At 47.7% G+C, this 18,410-nt stretch overlaps 1 protein-coding gene across 3 annotated transcripts; it reads right to left on the bottom strand.

Annotated features, from left to right (window-relative positions):
* Positions 1 to 5,239: 5,239 nt before the first annotated feature.
* Positions 5,240 to 10,939, bottom strand: LOC140517285 (potassium/sodium hyperpolarization-activated cyclic nucleotide-gated channel 4-like). 3 transcript variants are annotated; one of them, XR_011971532.1, is made up of 3 exons: positions 9,961 to 10,939; positions 6,860 to 9,128; positions 5,240 to 5,395 (listed from the first exon to the last, which is right to left on the bottom strand). XR_011971532.1 is itself a non-coding variant. In XM_072628414.1 (2 exons), the coding sequence occupies exons 1-2, from the start codon at positions 10,728 to 10,730 to the stop codon at positions 9,074 to 9,076; spliced, it is 825 nt and encodes a 274-aa protein (XP_072484515.1). In that variant the 5' UTR covers positions 10,731 to 10,939; the 3' UTR covers positions 5,410 to 9,073. The 3 variants fall into 3 exon arrangements, 1 of the variants encoding a protein (XP_072484515.1); XR_011971533.1 differs by having other exon boundaries at positions 6,860 to 6,993; XM_072628414.1 differs by lacking the exon at positions 5,240 to 5,395 and having other exon boundaries at positions 5,410 to 9,128.
* Between the last annotated feature and the right edge of the window lie 7,471 nt (positions 10,940 to 18,410).

The following is an 18,410-nucleotide window of genomic DNA, read 5'->3' as shown; positions in this document are numbered from 1 at the left end:
ATTCTAAGGCATTAGTTAAGGTCCCTTCCAAATCTGAGATTCTGTGATTATGAGTCTAGAGTCTAAAGGAGAACAAGGAAGTTTGTAAGTGGTAAATGCTATTGGGAGTTGTTTGCAAGTCTCCAGAAAAACAGTGTAAGTAACAGAAACTTTTGCACCAACCAAGACTTCTGAAGGGAGTGTAGGGTAGAAAGAGGGGCAAATGAGGGGCCATGAGCATCTGTCTTCACCTAAACCTCCTCAATCAGAAACGCACTCCCTGAATAAATCTTTGAATACAGACCCAGACGCGGGCCAACCAAAGGGCATCACTGGCCTCTCTCAAAGGGGAATCCAGCAGATTTGTGTCCTACACAGGGATGTCCTACATTCCAATCAGTTCAGATCAGCCACAAGAATCTAAGGATCTAGAGAAAAGCAGAAGGGGGAAAAGAAGGCAGAGACAGTAAAAAAAATCACACAATTCTTAGATTGTCTATCAGGGAAAAGCCAGTTTAGTTTAGCAAGCATTTATTAAGCCCCTACTTATGGGGAAGGAATTATCCTAGGTGCTGAAGACAGAAAGACAAAAATTCCTCACATCCTCAAAGAGTTTGCATAATACTAGGGGGAGAGGTGATATAGACATGTAAATAGAGATTAGATAGATAGATAGATAGACAGATAGACAGATAGGCAGACAGATAGAAGAGAAGTGGAAGCATTAATAATTAAAGAGAGTAAAAACTGCCCATGACATGGCCTATGAATAGAAAAATTTGAAGAAAGCCTGGCATTCTAAAAGGTATAACTAAGAAAGGAACATATTCTAGGAAGCAGAGACCATCTGTGTAAAGGTACACAGGAGGGACATGAACTGCTGAGTTTTTGGAACAGTCCTAGACCAATCTGGCTAAAATGCAGCATGTATCAAGGACCCTAATGTGTTATAAGCATGGCAAGAGAGGCTGAATCAGATTGTAAAGGGTTTTATGTGTCAAGCTGAGGAGTCTGTAGACAATGGGGAACTACTGACATTTAACGACCAGGTAAAAGCAACGTAGTTCAGCTTGACAAAGGGTACCAGAACTCCCTCCCCACATTGAAGACCATATGACATAGTGGCCAGTGCCAAGCCTTGGTGTCAGGAAGACCTGGGATCAAGTCCTACTTCTGATACATACTAACTCTATGACCAAGGGAAAGTCACTTAGCCTCTCCAGTGCCCTTGGTAACTCTCCACAGCTGAGAGTTACAGAATTACCTTTCTGAAGAGGAAATTTCCACACTGGAAGGGAAAAGGAAAGGGGGGGAGGAAGCTGCCAATATTAACCCATTTTATGTGTAATAAAACTTGCTGCAGATGCCCTCTTTCCCCATTGCCTAGCCCTTCAAATAAGGTTCAGGGCGGGAACAACAATGAAACATTAGTCTGTGAGCTCCTTGAGGGTAGGGACTGTCTTTTGCTTTTCTTTGTATCCCAGGTCTTAGTCCACTACCTGGCACACACAGTAGGTGTTTAATAAATGTTGACCAACTGACTTAAAAACAGGCAGAAATATCTTTATGAAAACTCCTTCCTCCAGGAAGCTCTCCCTGATTAATCCCACCAGAAAGATCTCTCCTTTCTTCTGCAACCCATCAGCACTAATGCCCTGATGGATGTATAGAATTTTGAATAAATTAACCTATGCCATAAATGCACTAGAAGAATTTATTATTTAAAGGAACTTTGGGGTGAATTCTTTGGGAAAAGGAAGAATTCCTTTCTCCTCTCCTTCCCCCGCCCCATGCATAGTTTTTATCCTAATTGGAAATTCTGCATTTCTTATGTCAGATTTGCTTAAAGTAGGAGCAGCCTGAACACAGTTAACATTAATTGGCACTTGATTATAGACACCTTTTTAAGGGTCCTTGAGATGTTTTTGAGTAATGTTCTATCTGTTCTCACTAGAACATACGTTCCCTGAGGGCAGAGGCTGTGTCTTCAGTTTCCTGTCATTCCTCCCACAGTGCCTAGCACAGTACTGGTCACAAATATGCATTCACTGAGGGGGCACCAATGAATGGATTGGGTTCATTGAATGCTGGGAGATGCACATGGTTTTCTCTTAGCTCATCGTTCCTGCCTGCAAGTGGGAGGGGCAAGAGATGAGCGAACAACTTAAGTGAGGGGAGGGGGCACCCTGCAGGGGCTGTCATAGCAGGACTACATTTCCTCTCTCAGCCTTAAGCTGCCTGGACAGATTGTAGGCTTTTTGATTTAAAAAAACAGTAGCGCTAATGGGACTGGCTATCATGACTGATTCTGCTATCACCCTTCCAGCTGTCAGGAGAGCCACTCCAGACTCTCTCTGCCTGGTGTCACCTCTGGGTTGGCTCACTGGCACCAAGGCAACATCTGCTCCTTCTCTGAAATCTCATACCAATGCTACATGTCACTGGGGCTCCCTCTGCCTACCCCAGCCTTGTCCTCCCTGCCTCCCACCCCCCCACCCCCACTGCCCCATTCACCTTGGTCCCTTCACTTTCCAATTCTTCCTGTAGACCAAGGGGTGCCACAGTCAAAGGAAACCTAACTGATTAATAGGAACTTTGTAGATATCCTACTTCTAACATTAATTAACACTTCTTGCCTTGGAAGGATGGATTTGATCCAGGCAGCAGCAGACGGGGCTGGCGAGAAGTGCAACAGAAAGTAGCCCTGACCAATGGGAGGGAGATGTTTATTATCCTGAGTTTCTAAGATATTGTCAGATTGCTAGGGCCTAGTCCAACCTACAAAATTCAGTCCACAAGTATTGACTGAGTCTTAATTGGTTCACAACTAAGTGAGCTGAGAGACAAGGCACTGTGTTAAGTACCAGGGATACAAAAAGAGGCAAAGGACAGGCCCTGCCTTCAAGGAGCTAGATCTGCCTGCAAATACCAGGAAATTCAAAGGACATCGAATCCAACCCCCTCTTCTTACAGATGACAAGACATAGACTAAGTGGTATATTCAGTATCACTTGAGCAGAAGTGACAGAGATTGGGATATGGAGTCTCTGACTCCAAAGCCAGTCCTCTTTCCAAGGAATGTCACCTAGTCTCATGCAGGGTGGTGGACTGGAGCTAAGCCTTAATTGGAAGAACAAGATCTGAAGAGGCATTGAGGAGAGAAAGGAGACAAAGAAAAGCAGAGAGGACAGAATAAGAATTCTCCGAGAGGCAGGAATGAGCAAGAAGTGTGGGTGCAAGAAGGATACTGGCCTGGCTCAAAAGGAGGGTGGACTTTAGACTATCATGAACAAGAGTTCTTTAGTTTCTCTACAAAACACTTCTGAGTCTGAAAAATATGACCAATGCAAAGAGCAACCATGACTACAGACAAAATATCCTACCTACCTCCTGACAGAGAAGCGATAAACTCAAGCTACAGAATGAAACATACCTTTTTGAAACAACCAATGTGGGAATTTGTTTTGTTTGACGATGTGTTTGTTAGAAGGGGTTTTTTAATCTTTTTCTTTTTTTTTTAATTGGGAGAGGGCAGGAGGGAAAGAAAATAAATACTTATTTGAAAAATTAATTTAAAATATTTTTGTTTTCCAAATATCAGTCACCAAGTGAGGGGACGATGAACTATGGGTGAAGAGTGAACTAAGTTCTGGGAAATGAGATGGATGAGGAGGCTGCTAACTGTAATATAGTTGTCTGTGTACAGTTGGTGATGCTTGGCTTGGCATGCTGGAGAAAAAAACAGATGCAGTCCTTGTGATGGCATGGGGTGCCAGGCAGATCCTTTTGGACAGATAGGCAGGAGCCACACAGGGTCAAGATGAAAATTAAGGGCAATGTATCTGCCAGTAATTGAGTCAGATCAATGGAAGGAAAAAGAAGAGGGCCATCAGAATGGAGTACCTGGCCTTCCAAGGAGCCAAGCAGCATCTTCTCCAGTAACTGACTTCATCTCAATACTCAGAATGACTTCTGAATTCTGAGCCATTTCACTTAGGATGCTGATCATTGCTGCCTTGAGAGAGCCCACCTTTCCCTTCATGCAAATGCACATGTGTAGAAACCATCAACCCCTCCCCACTCCAAATACAGTTAGCAACCCAGAGACATCTGAATTCCAAGCTCCTCTCCCAGAAAACATCAGTGTGAGCTCTTCTAGGAGGTCTGGCCTAGAATCTACAATAAATGGACAGCTCACTCCCCTGAGACAAGGGTTAGTACGTCTTCAGTGCTCAAGAAAGCTGCCTGCCTGGCCTGGCATACCAGGCTGATAGCACCTTTCAGATAGCTAACCTTGGAATTCCCCTTTGCATCATGGTTCCTCTTTCTCCCCCCAGCCCTGAAGCTTAACTGTCTGTTCCATCTTGGACACTTTGAACGCACACTGACAGTCACTCCCAGGAGGACTAGGAAGCTTGAGAAATAACTTCTTTCCCTTTCACCAAGGAAAGCACTTGATACATAATAGGTGCTTAATAAATGACTGCTGGCTGACTGCTGGGCCTATTTGACCACTCAACCTGAGGAGACCAGCCACCAGCCTCTTCCTCCTCTTTCTCTGTCTTCTCTTCTCCCTTTCTTCATATTCCTCTTTCCATTTTTTCCTTCTTGTTTGGATTATTTCAAGGGCTGCAGCCCATGGGCAATAGAACCCAAGTGTAATACATTCTCCCTACACTGTCACTTACAGGATGGCTCAGGAAAGATATGGGTAAAGAAGACCCAGAAATAGCTAGAATATGGTGCCTTATTCCCTAGGATTCCTACTCTTCCACCCTCCCCAACTATCTCCCCGACAAGTGGGACCCAGATCTCAGTCCTATGAGCCATGCACTTGACTGACCCCAGCTCACATTTCATACTGTTGACCCTTGGGGAGAAAATACTACAAAAGGATTCCAGGGTCTTCCATGATTCTGAAGATTAGTAACTGAGGTTTCCATCCCTTTGAAGACAGAGCAAGAGAGAAAGGATAGAGGGAATGTGGAGCCTGGATTAAAGGTAGGTAGTAGGTGGCCACAGTAGGAGCTCAAGGAGACATCCTCTCTTCCCAGATCACCAGGTTAAGAAGGGGCTAGAACTCACAAGGAACGAAGGCAGGGAAACCCCCTTCCCTGCCATATTCAATTTCCTCTATGTGGCTAAGGATGTCTCTTCCCAAGAACCTCCTGGAGAACTCCAGCCTTAATTCATGAGATCAGAAAGCATCAGTTTCCAATGAAAGGAGCTGATAACTTTAGGTGAAACATTTATTCCAGTACAAAAAAAAAAAAAAGCATTTGTTCTTCCCTGAAAGTGAAGGTAGCTATGGATTATCATTTGTTTTACACAGTTCAGGAGTTCTTCATATTTTTATGTCCTGAACCCCTTGAGCATTGTCCGGTGAAACTTACAGACCCTTCTCAGAACAATGTTTCTAAAGATATAAAACACATAGGAGAGCAAAGAAAACACATTAGAGTCAAATATAGTTACCAAGTTACTTTAAAAAAAAAGTTCATGGACTTCAGGTTAAGAAGGAAGGATATAAGCATTTCTTAAGTACATGCCATGTGCTAGGCTTTGTAAGTTCTTTACAAATCATACCAACTCTGGGAAGTAGGTACTCTTATTATTTACATTTGACAGTTAAACAAACTTAAAATGTGAGTTTCATGATGGCAAGGACAGTTTTTGAATTTTTTTTATTGGTATCACCAGCGGTTAGTATAGTACCTGGTACCTAAAAAGCGCTTCATAAATGCGTGTTGACTGAGTCTGGAGAATGGGACTGCTGCCTCTCCCTCATTCCCCACAGGGAGATTCCCCAAGCATCACCTGCCCACATCAAGCACTAGAATATAAAGTAAGGCCTCAATTAGGGAATTCTGTGGGAGGTCACAGTTGATAGGAGTTGGCCCTCATTGTAGTCTGGCCTGTCACACACACACACACACACACACACACACACACACACACACACTCAGGAATACACGCAAACACATATGGATCCAGGCATGAATATGTAGGTAAATGTAGGTGCACACAGACACTAGCAAACATAAAGAAAGGTGCCTAGACCAACACAAACAGATTCAAACATATAGACTCAGGTACCCAGGCACATACACAAACAGAAATGGGTACACATATACAGAGACTCAGGTAGATATAAGCATACATGACTCAGAGCCATACAGACCCTCCATACAAACCTTCAATGAGCCATTACAAATAAAATGTGCTGATGCAAACACACCTAGATCCAAGTATTTGTTAAGGTCAGCTTAGCTTCTGGGCATCAGCCTGTGCCTGTATCTGTATCTGTATCTGTATCTGTATCTGTATCTGTATCTGTATCTGTATCTCTCTCTCTCTGTATCTCTCTGTATCTCTCTTTCTCTCTCTCTCTCTCTCTCTCTCTCTCTCTCTCTCTCTCTCTCTCTCTCTCTCTCTCTTTCTGTCAGTCAATATCTTGAATGTCTGTTCCATCTGTTTAAAGTTTCCACCCCTGGAGAGCCATGGTCTCCAGGGGTACATTGTCCCTAGTTCCCCTGAATGTCACCACCCAGTATCTGCTGGGAGCAAGGGATCCTGCCAGGGCCTGGGAAGGGCAGAGTAGGAATAAAGGAAAAAGCCAGTGGGGTAGAAAGCAGCCAGAAACCAAAATACCAGGCCCATTTTCCTTAGGGAAAAGAAAGTTAAGAAAGCAGGGAGAAGAAAAGATCTGACTGTAAACAGACTAACAATAGAAGAAAGTGCTAAATGAACCAATGGGAAGACAGGTTCATAACAAGGGAGAGACCAAAACAGCCCAAAAAAAAGGGGATCTCGAGCCATATCCCATATTGTTCTGGGCCCTCAGAGTTTCATACCGATCCAGGCCTCTGTTAACACACACCTTAGCCACTCTCTAGGGAGCTGTTGATGCTGGAAACAGTGGCTGCCACAGATCGCCTGAACACCAAACTCAATACATCATGGTGTGCCAGCTCTTCTTTATTAAACCAATTCTGTTAGATCAATGCTTCCTCCCTGTTAAAAATTATGAATAAATCTCCAACTGTCCACAGAAAGCACTTTCATAAATCTTGATGTGGGATATGTACATTGGAGTTGTGCTGGTGTGCAATCAACCATGGGCCAGGAATAAACTCCAGGAACCAGTGTCCAGGTGAGGCTGGGTTGGATGGTGAAAGAGTCTTAAAGATTATGGAAACATGGCCAAGAATTTGTCAGTCCCCAGGACCTCTGAGATTGAGCTCCTCCCGAGAGAAACTCCAACATTTGGAGGCAACAGAGTGGAAAAAATACCAGGGAGACCTAGATTCAAGTCTCAGCTTACTCACTGCATGACTATGGGCAAACTGCTTAACATCTCTGAGACTTAGTCTCTTATCTAGAAAATGGGGATAATCATACTTAACAAGCCTAACAGGAAAAGAACCTTGTAAACCGTAAGGTGATATAGAAATGTGAGTGACTAGTCTGGATAGAGAAGGTGACAGTGAAACAGAACACTAATCATTTCTTTTTCACTCTGTCCCAAGATATACAGAATCGAGGCCTCCAGTCTCAAATTCTGAGCCCTGAATAACTATTTCAGAAAAACCCTTCTTGTTCCTCTCTGGTTGTCATTCATACATCTGGACATGTTCTTTCCCTTGCCCTGTTCCCAGGAGTCTTCTGATAGGGAGATTTCACTGCAGGAGTGAAGGACAGGCAAATGGGCCAGTGGACAAGAATGGATTAAGTGGTAGCTTAAGGTTTGCAAAGTGCTTTATATACATTCTCATTTGATCTAGATATGCAGGCAATCTGGGCAGAGGAAGGGCTGGGGGAAGAGTTTGGGATCAACACCGAGGTCCTGGATCTTCAATATAATGGCTGAGGAGAGTCTTCCAGAGGGTGTACTTATGTGTGTGGAAGAGGGTAGTGGTTGGGTGGGTGAGAAGTGGTAAAAAAGGACCAGTGAAATATGTAACTAAGATCATAAAAATGGGTACACTGTAGGTGCTTAATAAATGCTTACTGGCTGATTAGCATGAATAAGGTCAGCCTTCAATAACCCCCAAATAAATAAAGATGTATTTGGGCAGGGGGGTTGGTAGTTAGGGAGGTACTATGGTAGAAGTTTGGGGCCTTTGGGTTGAGACTGCTTCTATACTGCTCAGGGTCTCCCTGCCAGTCTTTTCAGTCTTTTCAGCATCCTCTTATATCTGTTATTCCTTTCAGAGGTCAAAAGGGTGCAAAGACACCCAACCAAGCAACCCATTTAAACACAAGTCCTGCCACCTTCTCTCCCAAGCTTGCTCCTGTCATATGATGAGAGGGTGGCACTGGGGAGCCAAAGGTGGCATGTGGCAGCATCTCAGAAAACCCTGGGGCTTTGCCATGCCACTTGGCATTTGCCACTGTTTGCTTGGTCCGCCCTGCAGATCACTGATCTCCACTCTCCTCCCTTTGGGGAGAATGGTAGAGGCAAGCAGTCCCAAAAATACAAAGAGGTCCCTGCTCACTGCCTATTTTAAGCAGAAAATGTGGCTTCACTGGACATTCCCAGCAAGAGAAATCTCGCTCATTGGATGAAAAATGTCTTTGCTCTCATTACAAACCTGGCTTCCCTGGAGTTTGCAAAGAAGGCTCTGAGCTGAAAAAGTGCTCATTAAGATAGGCAGACAAGGCAGGGAGGAAGAAAGGAAAGGAGAGAAAAATAGGAAGTCAGAGAAAAGGCAATGTTGAGGAGTCCCACTCTGAAAGCTAACTGAACTGCCCTTCCAACCCCCACTAAAGCAGGGATCTGATGAAAATGTTCCTGCCTAGCCCAGTGCCCATAACCCAGCCTGAGAGTCTGACATGTCCAGAGCAGATGCTTTCCTGACCTCAGCTGGCCAGCACCAGGACCTGGAATCAATAGACAGTCTATACTTTTCAGGAAACATCCCACCAGACTTGATGGATACTGTTCAGACACAGAACACAGGGGATAATATTGGGGGAAGGGAAACATTGCAGTCATCATCACCAAAAACCATTGGAGGCCAGTTACGGCCCCAGGGTTGAGACCAATCCCTATGGCCATTTGGAGCATCAGGAACGGGAAGTCATGGGATGTTCAGAATGCTCCTGAATTCTTGGGATGGCCTCTTCCCATCAGGAAGCCAGGTATCCTGCAGGTAGAATCAGGCAAGGTCATTCAACCTGAACTAGTCAAGAAGGTCTGAGCTCACAGCCTGATATGATGCTAGGGTAGGTCAGAGATGCAGGTCACTGTAGTCTCATCTCAATGCGGCCCCAGATCCTGGCTATCATACTGTCTATGGCACCACTTCAGCTCCACTTATTCAGTGGCTCCCCTGGCAGGCAGTCTCTCCCCCAAAAGCAAATGTTCAGTTCTCAGGGTCTGAACCAGAGGCCCCACCCCCATACCCACAAATAAACTTCTTGGAATCTCCAAGGCCCCAGGGTAAGGAGAGCCTGCAGAGTTAGTAGTGGTACCTTCCCTGTTTCCCTATGAAGCTTTGTGACCTGGTGCCAGTGCAGTAGCTGCTGCTGCAGTTCTCACTGGACTGGTCTTTCTTAACTCTGTAGGCCTCATGGGGCTGTGGCCCCTGGTGTCTAGATCACTAGGGCCTCAACAGGACTAGAGAGCAGAGACAGGGTTGCCAAGTTGAAACAGGTTGGGTGGGCCAGGCTCTGCTAATAGGCCATCCTCCCCCTAGTTCCAGGCACCTTCCCCACCCATGCTATGTCCTGGCCCCAAGTGCTGCCCTGTGGCTGTGGGCCAGAGAAGGGCTGGGGAGGGGAGCAGGGCAGAGACTGTAAGAAAAGTTCCCTGGATACAGCAGAACATTTGAGGGCGCAAGCTTCTCTCCTAACCCACTGAGGAGAAAGAAAAGTTGGTTCATTCAAAAGCCTGGTGAGGGGGGTAGACGTTGGGGAGAAGTGTGCTGGAAGTGGGGGTAGGGGGGCGCAGAAGGGCTGGGTCTCAATACTTCTTACCTGAAGTCACTGTAAGGATGGATAATCCAAAAACCGGCCGATTTAACACGTTCTTGTTCACGCTCCACGGCCTTCTGGCTGCCGAACATCCTCAAGGAGAATTTGTTGACCCCTGGCTGGAGCATAGCTCCAAATTGGCGCTGCATGAAGCCCGCCTGGCCCAGCCTTGCCTCATCGTCAGGAACGATCTGGTCGCCCCCAGCCCCTCCTTCCACTTTGATGCAGGTGACAGAGGAGCTGGAGGGCTGTTCGGCAGAGCAAGAGGGCATCGGGGACTGCCCCGGAGGCTCCGGGGGCTCGGGCTCCCCGTCCAGGCCCGGGGGGCTCTTGTCCTCGCAGGGGGACGCATCGCCCTCGCCGATGAGGCGCTTCTCCTCCGCCGAGTCTCGCAGGTGGCTGCTCCCGCCGCCGCCGCCACTGGCGCTAGTGCCACCACCGCCACCGCCACCGCCGCCGCCGCCTCGGCTGGTCAGCGAAGACAGGCTCCCTCGGAAGCGCCGGCAGTCCCCGTTGGTGCTGGACTTGGCCGCGCTGCCGCCGCCTCGGCTGCCCACCTCGGTCTCCATGACGCCTGGGGCCGCGCTCCGGGGCTCCCCGCCGCCCGTGGCCGCGGAGGGAGAGGGCAGGGGCCGGAGGCGGATGCTCTTCCTGCGGGTGTCCTTGTCGCTTTCCTCCTCGTCCTCGTCCTCGTCCATGATCCAAGCCTTGGGTCCCACCTGCTGCGGAAGGCTGTAGAGCCGCTTGCGCATGGACGGCGGTAGCTTGTCCATGGCGCCTGGAGAGGGAGGGGACGGAGGAGGGACCCCCTTGCGGGCGACTCAGGGGGCCGGGGTTCCCGCCGGGGACATGCCCTCTGCTGCCGCTGGCGCCGCCACCTCCCTCAGCCGACCATGCCCGTCCGTCCGCAGGCTTCGCTAGGGAGGGAGGAGAGCAGCAGGGAAGGAAAGGAGGGAGGCAGCCTGCCCGCCTGCCTGCCAGCCGCCGCCGGGCCGGCCCGCTGCGCCGCGCCCCCTTCCCGGGGGCGGGGGTGGCGCGGGGCTCGGGGCGGGGTGTCCCCCAGCCGCCCCAAGGCGCGACGCTCAGGGGCGCGGCGGGCAGCCCGGCTGCGGAGGGGCGCCCCGCCTCCCCACGGGGAACAAAAGGCGCCGCCGCGGAGACCGGCAACCGGGCATGGGCAGCGCAGACTCGGCGAGGAGGAGGAGGAGGAGGAGGAGGAAGAAGAGGAGGAGGGAGTGGGGCAGCCCAGCACAGCCCCGCGCTCTGCTAGCCGCCGCTGCCGCTCCGTCCGCCTGGCCGGCCTGGTCTGTCGGTCCGTCGGTCAGTCCGTCGGTCGGCCGCTCAGCCCGGCCCCCTCCACCCGCTTCTCCCTCCCCTCCTCCTCCTCTTCCTCCGAGGTGCCCCCTCCCCCTCCTCCCTCCTGGGCCACCCCGGGGCGCACGCTGCAGCCGAGCGGCCCGCCGGGCTTACATCACTGGCCACCTCCCCGGGAGCGCCCTCCGGCAGCGCTCCCGCTCCTGATACCCGGAATATTCATGAAGCCGGCGCGGCTCTCGGGTTGCCATAGGAGCGGCTCCTGCCAGCCGGGCCTGCCTACCTGAGCATCTTAAAGGGGCAGAGGAGTGGGGACCTGGGAACCGTAGCAGGAGGGCGGGGATGGCCGGGACGACTAAAATGGGGGTGCAGGGAAGGCACCCTCCACAAAGAGGCCCTCTGCCTTACTGGGTCTGGGCCCCTGCAGCGCCGGTGGGGAGATTGGGAGTAAGGGGGGAGATGGCAAGGGGCGGCGGGTGGGGGAGGGCTGGAAGGAAAAATGGATGGGGCGGGGCAAGGTGTGCTCTCCAGTTCAGTGACTCGCCAGAAGGATTGCCAGAGGGCTGGGGTGCAGCCGGAATCAGCCCCCAAGTCTCTAGCCCTGCCCTCCTGCGCTGGGGGCTAGTTTCCAGCCTCCCGAGGGGAGGATGGGGCTCAACGGTCTCCCCCGTGCCAATCCACACAAATGCTTTATCCCACCCTGGTTTGCCATTCGCCACTCAGAGTCCGCTGGATAAACCTCTAGGCCCGGCGAGGGGGCGGGGAAGGACAAGGCCGGGCAGACCCAGGGACTCGTGACACTGGGCCTCAGACACAGACCCGTTGTGCACGCCGCCTTGGTGCCGAAGCCCAAGTCATTCATAAATCCGTCCTCGCGTGGCCCGTCGTGCTCTGGACTCTGCGCGGGGAAAGGCGGGAGAGATCTGGACTGGGCCGGGTTGGGGAAGCCCCATGCCCCTAGCGGGGAAGGGGCGGGGGCGCCCTTCTCTGCCCACTACAACCAACTGGGGAGTGGACCTCTGGGTGGGGACAGCTCCATAAGCGATTTCCACCCCACCTCTACCCGCCGCTCATTTTCTGGGCCGCAGCTTCCCCGAGAGCGCACCGGGTGCGGGAGAAGGGAAGGGGAGGCACGAGGGAAAAGGAGACAGGAGACTAGCGGAGGCGCCAGGCGCTCCGATGGGGACTTGCCCAGACTATTAGCCCATTCTAGGTTCTGACTTCGAGGAAATGCGGCCCGCGGCGCAGGGAACGCGAGCTCAGTGGCCGCCCGCAGCCTTTTAGCTTCCCCTCCTTCAACTCCACTCCTGCAGTACCCTAATATGCGCCCTCCAACACCCTCACCCCGGGGAAGTGGAACACCGAGGACTTTAGAGCCAGTGGCGGGGCCTGGTGTAATGTGGACCACAAGGCCAGGGAGGGGAGGGGGCATAATCCAAGGATTGGTCCAGAAACAGAAAGGTTGGGAACTCTTCTGGACCGGTCCTCTCCTTCCTGCTTAAGAGAATGGATTGGGTTAATTGCCTTCTTGATTTAAGACTCCCTCGCTTCGTTTCTGGGGATATTTGAATGACAGAGGTACACGTAGCATTATACCAGACTAGGACCTCCAGGCCTGGACCCCAAAACCCTGAAAGCTGACACTTCCCCCTCTCATCTACCCATTAAATGGCACAGATGCATAGTCCTGGTTCTCCTGGGAGAAAAGGAGAGGTGGCAGAGAGATTGGAGATTGTTTGGTCAATGCCAAAATCATCTCTCAGATCCAGAAATTCATTTACTTCCAACATGTGTACACATCCAGAGACCCTCGGTATGACCTGGGTCTGAAAGTGGTATGTGCCTAAGGAAAGAGTATTGTCTCTCCACAGGGAGAAAATAGGGGAGGGACTGACTGACTCTGGGACTCACCTCTATAGAGCTAGGACTAATGTCAAAGGGTCCAGTTCCATTTTTACACCCACTTTTCTTAAGTTTTCACCATGTGCATCCCATCTCTTTCATTTGCTTTTGGTCAAGTCACTTAGCCCCTCTGGGGGAGGGAGGTCTCTGGGCCTCAGTTTCCTCATGTGTAAAGTGAGGGGATTGGACTAGATATCTTCTGGAGTTCCTTCCAGCTCTCAATCTAGTATCCAGTGAGTAGTGTGCCAAGGAGTGGGAGAGAAATACAACATGAAGCAGATGTTGCAACGGAATTTAGTCATTAAAGGGATGTGGGCAGTGGAGTGGAATGGGAAGGGACTGGATCCTTTGGCATGTCAGCTCTGCCACTTGCTTGCTAGCTGTTTGATCTTAGGCAAGTTATTTGACATTTCTGTAAACTATTTATATTAAAAAAAAAAACAACCATAAGAGCTCAGGGCTGCCTAGGTACTACTGCCTAGTGGAATAAAGAAAACTAGGTTCCAGTCTTACTTTACATACTAGCTGTGTGACTGAGAGCAAATCACTTAGCATTCCTGCTAGCCTTAGTTTCCTCATCTCTAAATTATGAGAGTTGGACTCAGAGGGACTCTAACTCCTTTTCCAGCTCTAAATCTATGATCCTATGACCTGTCCCAGGTCACACAGGTAGTAAATTGTAGAACCAGGTTTCCAACGAAAGTCTTTGGGGTTTAAACCTGGCTTTCTTTCCACTTCATCATGATGTTCTCAGAAGACCAGTTGAAAAATCCCATGAATCCTAATCATCATTTAAATGCCATATCCCCTAGGAAGACTGCTCTGATCTTTCTATTTGGGAATGGATCTTTCTCATTGGGAATGGTCTTTCTTTCCTTAGAACTCCCAGTATTGTGGATTTCTCTGATATTCTCACATTAAGTATCATCATTATTTGGATATATTCATTCAGAATAAGTGCATCAAAGAGGTACAAATTTGAATGAGGGATATAATTTTGACAGGTGAAGGTGCAGGAAGTGGGGGCAGGGCATTCCAATAGGATCTTAAGTTTTAGAGATGGAAAGACTGTTAGAGGTCATTTAGGCAACCCCTTTATTTTAAAGGAAGAAAATAAACCCCTTAATTTATAAGGAACAGAAGCCCAAGGAGGTAAAGGGATTTGCCCAGCATGGAGCAGGTTTCAAGCAAGAGGGCTTATAATAGAAAGTGGATCCAGATCTTGAAGTTCAATATTCTATCCACCAAACCATTCTGCCTCTGGTGCTTGATTGGTGTTAGAATCTAGGCTGGGGTCAGTACCCAGATTCGATTTCCTATACGGTTCCTCATCCTGACTATTCTAAAACTTTCCTTCTCTCCTCAAGCCCCTGACCCTCCACCTTCTTCTTATTATGGAACACCTAACTTATACCTCTCTAGTAACTTTATTTTTGAATTACAGCTACTTATATATTTGTGATATCCCCCCAAAACTAATCTATACTTTATATCTCCTCCAATGTTTATCACAGTATTCTGAGTACAGTAAGTGCTTAGTAAAAGCTTATTAAGTGAAATTTGTGGGGTTGTGTCAGGACTGAATTGGAGGTTAGGTTTGGGGTTTGGATTTACCAATGCAAATACTCATATTTGAGTTACTTGATTGGGGGGTTAGGTTATGGTCCCTGGCTTCTCCCCTTTCTCCTGGGTGCTTTTACCCCTCAGTGTTATCAGTGCTAAATAGCAACATGGCCTTCCAGACATGAAGCATTTTTCTGTAAGGTGCTTCAGTCTCACGCTTAAAACATCTGTGTCCTGATCATTATCTCTATAACACTCCCTTCCCCCAATATACGAGGGAAGAGTTCCCTTGGTGGAGAAAACTATGTCTCACCTCAGGCTGAGTGGGGGAAATACTGGCAGACCCAGGCTCCTTTTCTTCACATTTGTCCAACAGGGTGCACTACTTATATGATGTAAGGAGAAATAACTAGAATAATCCCATCAGCAGTAAAGAGCTGGCATTTATTTATACTCTTGAACTGTTCTGATCCTGGAGTCCCTTGCACAGATGGCTTAATCCTAAAATGTCCTTGGATGTCCTTGGGAGAAAGTGTAATTGACTGGACATGTGCTAATGATAGTCAGTGTAATAACAGTGATACTCTGTACATACCTTGGATTTTAAAAGTGCCTTTTCTCAGAAGAGGCCAAACACTTCAAGGTTATCTGCTTGAAACTAGCTTCCTTGTTACATAAAATGCTAAACACGCTTATGAGGGGAGGTGGGAAGAGGCACTCTCACTCAGTGAGCTGATGCTATGGAATTTAGCCAAAGCTAAGCAGAGAGGGAATTGGGGAGTGGGTGAAGTCATGGGGATGGTGACCTACTTCCTAAACCAGAGCTCCTTCCACTTCCATCCAGACTTTCTTTGGTCTGCAGCTGTGGAGACCCTCCAACATGGGGTTGGTGGCTTCCTTGGGAGGTAGAATCCTGAGGATAGTATGGCAGGCATCTAGGATTTCCAGTAATAGCTAGAGTAAGGGTTAGAGACAAAATGAGGTGAAAATCTTGCCTTATGGAGCCTTTGGAACACCTAGGCTGAAGCCACTTGCTCATCAGGAATGTTCATGCCCTCTCAAAGTACCCCATCAGTGGAGAAATTCCCATTAGAAGGAAATATCCATTAAACCTGAAATAAACTGGAAATCCCCTTTTCTAAATGTTCAACACCAAACAGCGACTTTTGCTTTGATCCAGCAAACAACCATAAATATACATAGTCTACCTTATTTCTCAGGCCCTAAAAGAACGTTTTTTCATATGTTATCTATTTAAATGGATGTATGTGCATATGATACTTCTGGAAGATTCTCTGTTTCCAAAGGGGGAAAAGAAGCCAGGCATTCCCCAGTACTAGATCAATCAATTAGCAAGCTCTGATTGATGAAATAACTCGCCCTCTGCTAGGTGCTAGAAGAGTGAGATGAGGGAAATACTCTAGCTCCTGCCCTGGGGCCCTGTGCAACAGATTGGTAAAGAGTGCTCCATATCTAGCTTGGTCTCATTCATATCCACCACATTGTCTGGTCATCTTCATGTCATGATGATATGCTCCACCCTCCCACAGCCTGCTCCCACCTCTCTCTACTTCCACCTCTTGCTCTGAGAATAACAGTAATAATATATATATATATGTACATATATATATATAATGTATATACATATATGTGTGTGTGTTGCTTTAAGGTATGGAAAGTGCTTTACAAAAATTATCTCATTTAATCATCACAACAACCCCAAGAAATAGGTGCTTTTATTATCTCCATTTTACAGTTAAAGAAACTGAGTCAGACAAAAGTTTAGTTACTTTCTGTACAGCTAGTAAGTATCTGAGACTGGATTTGAACTTAGGTCTTCCTGACTCCAGTCCAACACTCTATCCACCACGTCACCTAGAAACCAGATCAATATGATCATTCCAAGGAAAGACATGTAAGTTTAGAGCCTTTTTGAGACTACTCATCATCTCTGTGACTTCCCAAACCAAGTCTTCTCCCTAATCCCCACCACTCCTTTATATGTGATATCTTTAGAATATGTCTTTTTGCTTCCAGGAACTATCTTGCTTTACGGATTGGTACCCCCAGAGCTCAGTGCAGTGCCCAGAACATAGTTAGCCCTTAATAGATGCATTTACTATCATCCATTTATTCACGAGAATGACAATCTCCAGTCTCTTGCCCTTGGGAGCTCACAGTCTTTCTAAGGACACAAGATTTACATGTACATACATAAAGAGAGAACTTTAGGATGGGAAGGAAACTTAGGGATCATTTAGTTAAATTCCTTCATTTTACAGATGGGGAAATTGAGGGCAAAGAAGTAAAGTGATTTGCCCAAGGTGGCACACCAACTGATCACTCAAAAAAAATCAGCCAACAAGTACCTACTAAGTGTTTTTATTAGCACTTATTAGAATGTACACTCCTTGAAGGCAGAGACTGTGAGTTCTTTCTTTATATTCCCAGTGTTCAGCACAGCGTAAGCACTTAACAAACATTTGTTGACTGGTTGACTGATGTCTGCTATATGCCAGGCACTGTGCTAGGTGATGGGGATACACCAGACCCCTTTGTAAATCAGGTTACTTTTTATTGGGAGAGGCAATATATACACATCTAAAAGGATATAGAACAAATGTAAAACAAATACAAGGCACTTTGGGGCCAGGGGCACTTGAAGGAGGGAGATGAGCATTAAAAAGTGTTTCTTGTAGAAGGTTAAGCTGAGTCTTGAAGGAATTCTAAGAGGCAGTATGAAGGAGAGCATGCCAGGCATGGGGGAATGACCAGTGCAAAGAAACAAAGACAGGAGATGGAATGTTGTGCAAGAGGACAAGACCAAAGAATGTGGAAAGGGGAGTAATGTGCAATAGTCTGGAAAAGTAGATTTAGCCAATTTATGAAGGCCCATAAATACAGAACAAAACAACATAGTATATAACCATTTCATCCTAGAGGTTATAGGGAGACTTGGTATCTTACTGAGTTGAGAGGAGGAGGAGGGAAAGTGTGTGTGTGTGTGTGTGTGTGTGTGTGTGTGTGTATGTGTGTGTGTGTGTATGTGTGTGTGTGACATGATCAGACTTGCCCATTGGGAAAATTACTTCAGCAGCTGTTCCGGGGATTTGAGAGGGAAGAGGCTTATATCAGGGAGAACAATTAGGAGTGGGCTGCCATAGTCCAGATGAAAGATGATGAGCATCTGAACTAACATGGTGACTGTAAGTAGTGAGAAAGGGCCCAACAGTGCAGAGATAGAAACAACAAGACCCAGGAACTGGTTGGATATGGGAAGTGAGGGAGAATGAGGACAAAATGGGGTTTCAAAAGATTAGACAATGGGAGGATCATGGTGACCATGACGGAAACATGAAATTTCAGAAAACAGATGGATTTGGAGGAAAAGATAATGAGTTATGTTTCAGAAGTGTTGAGTCTATGGGGCATGTAGTTCATAATGCCCAATGGGCAGTTGGTGATTAGGGACAAGAGCTCAGGAGAGAGATTAGGGCTGGATATGTAGCTCTGGGAGCATCACTGCCTGCTTTGTCTTCAGCTCCTGAGCCAAGTACATCTTGTGGGCATTTCAATATCTTTCAAGGGAAAACTTGACTAGGCTACATAGCAGATATTGCTGGTACCACAGGAAATAATCTTTATAGAGATTTAATTAATTCCATGGAAGCTGA

Source organism: Notamacropus eugenii, chromosome 1 (assembly GCF_028372415.1).
Source record: "Notamacropus eugenii isolate mMacEug1 chromosome 1, mMacEug1.pri_v2, whole genome shotgun sequence".
Classification (NCBI taxonomy): Eukaryota; Metazoa; Chordata; class Mammalia; order Diprotodontia; family Macropodidae; genus Notamacropus; species Notamacropus eugenii.
This window is presented reverse-complemented; position numbering and strand designations above follow the sequence as displayed.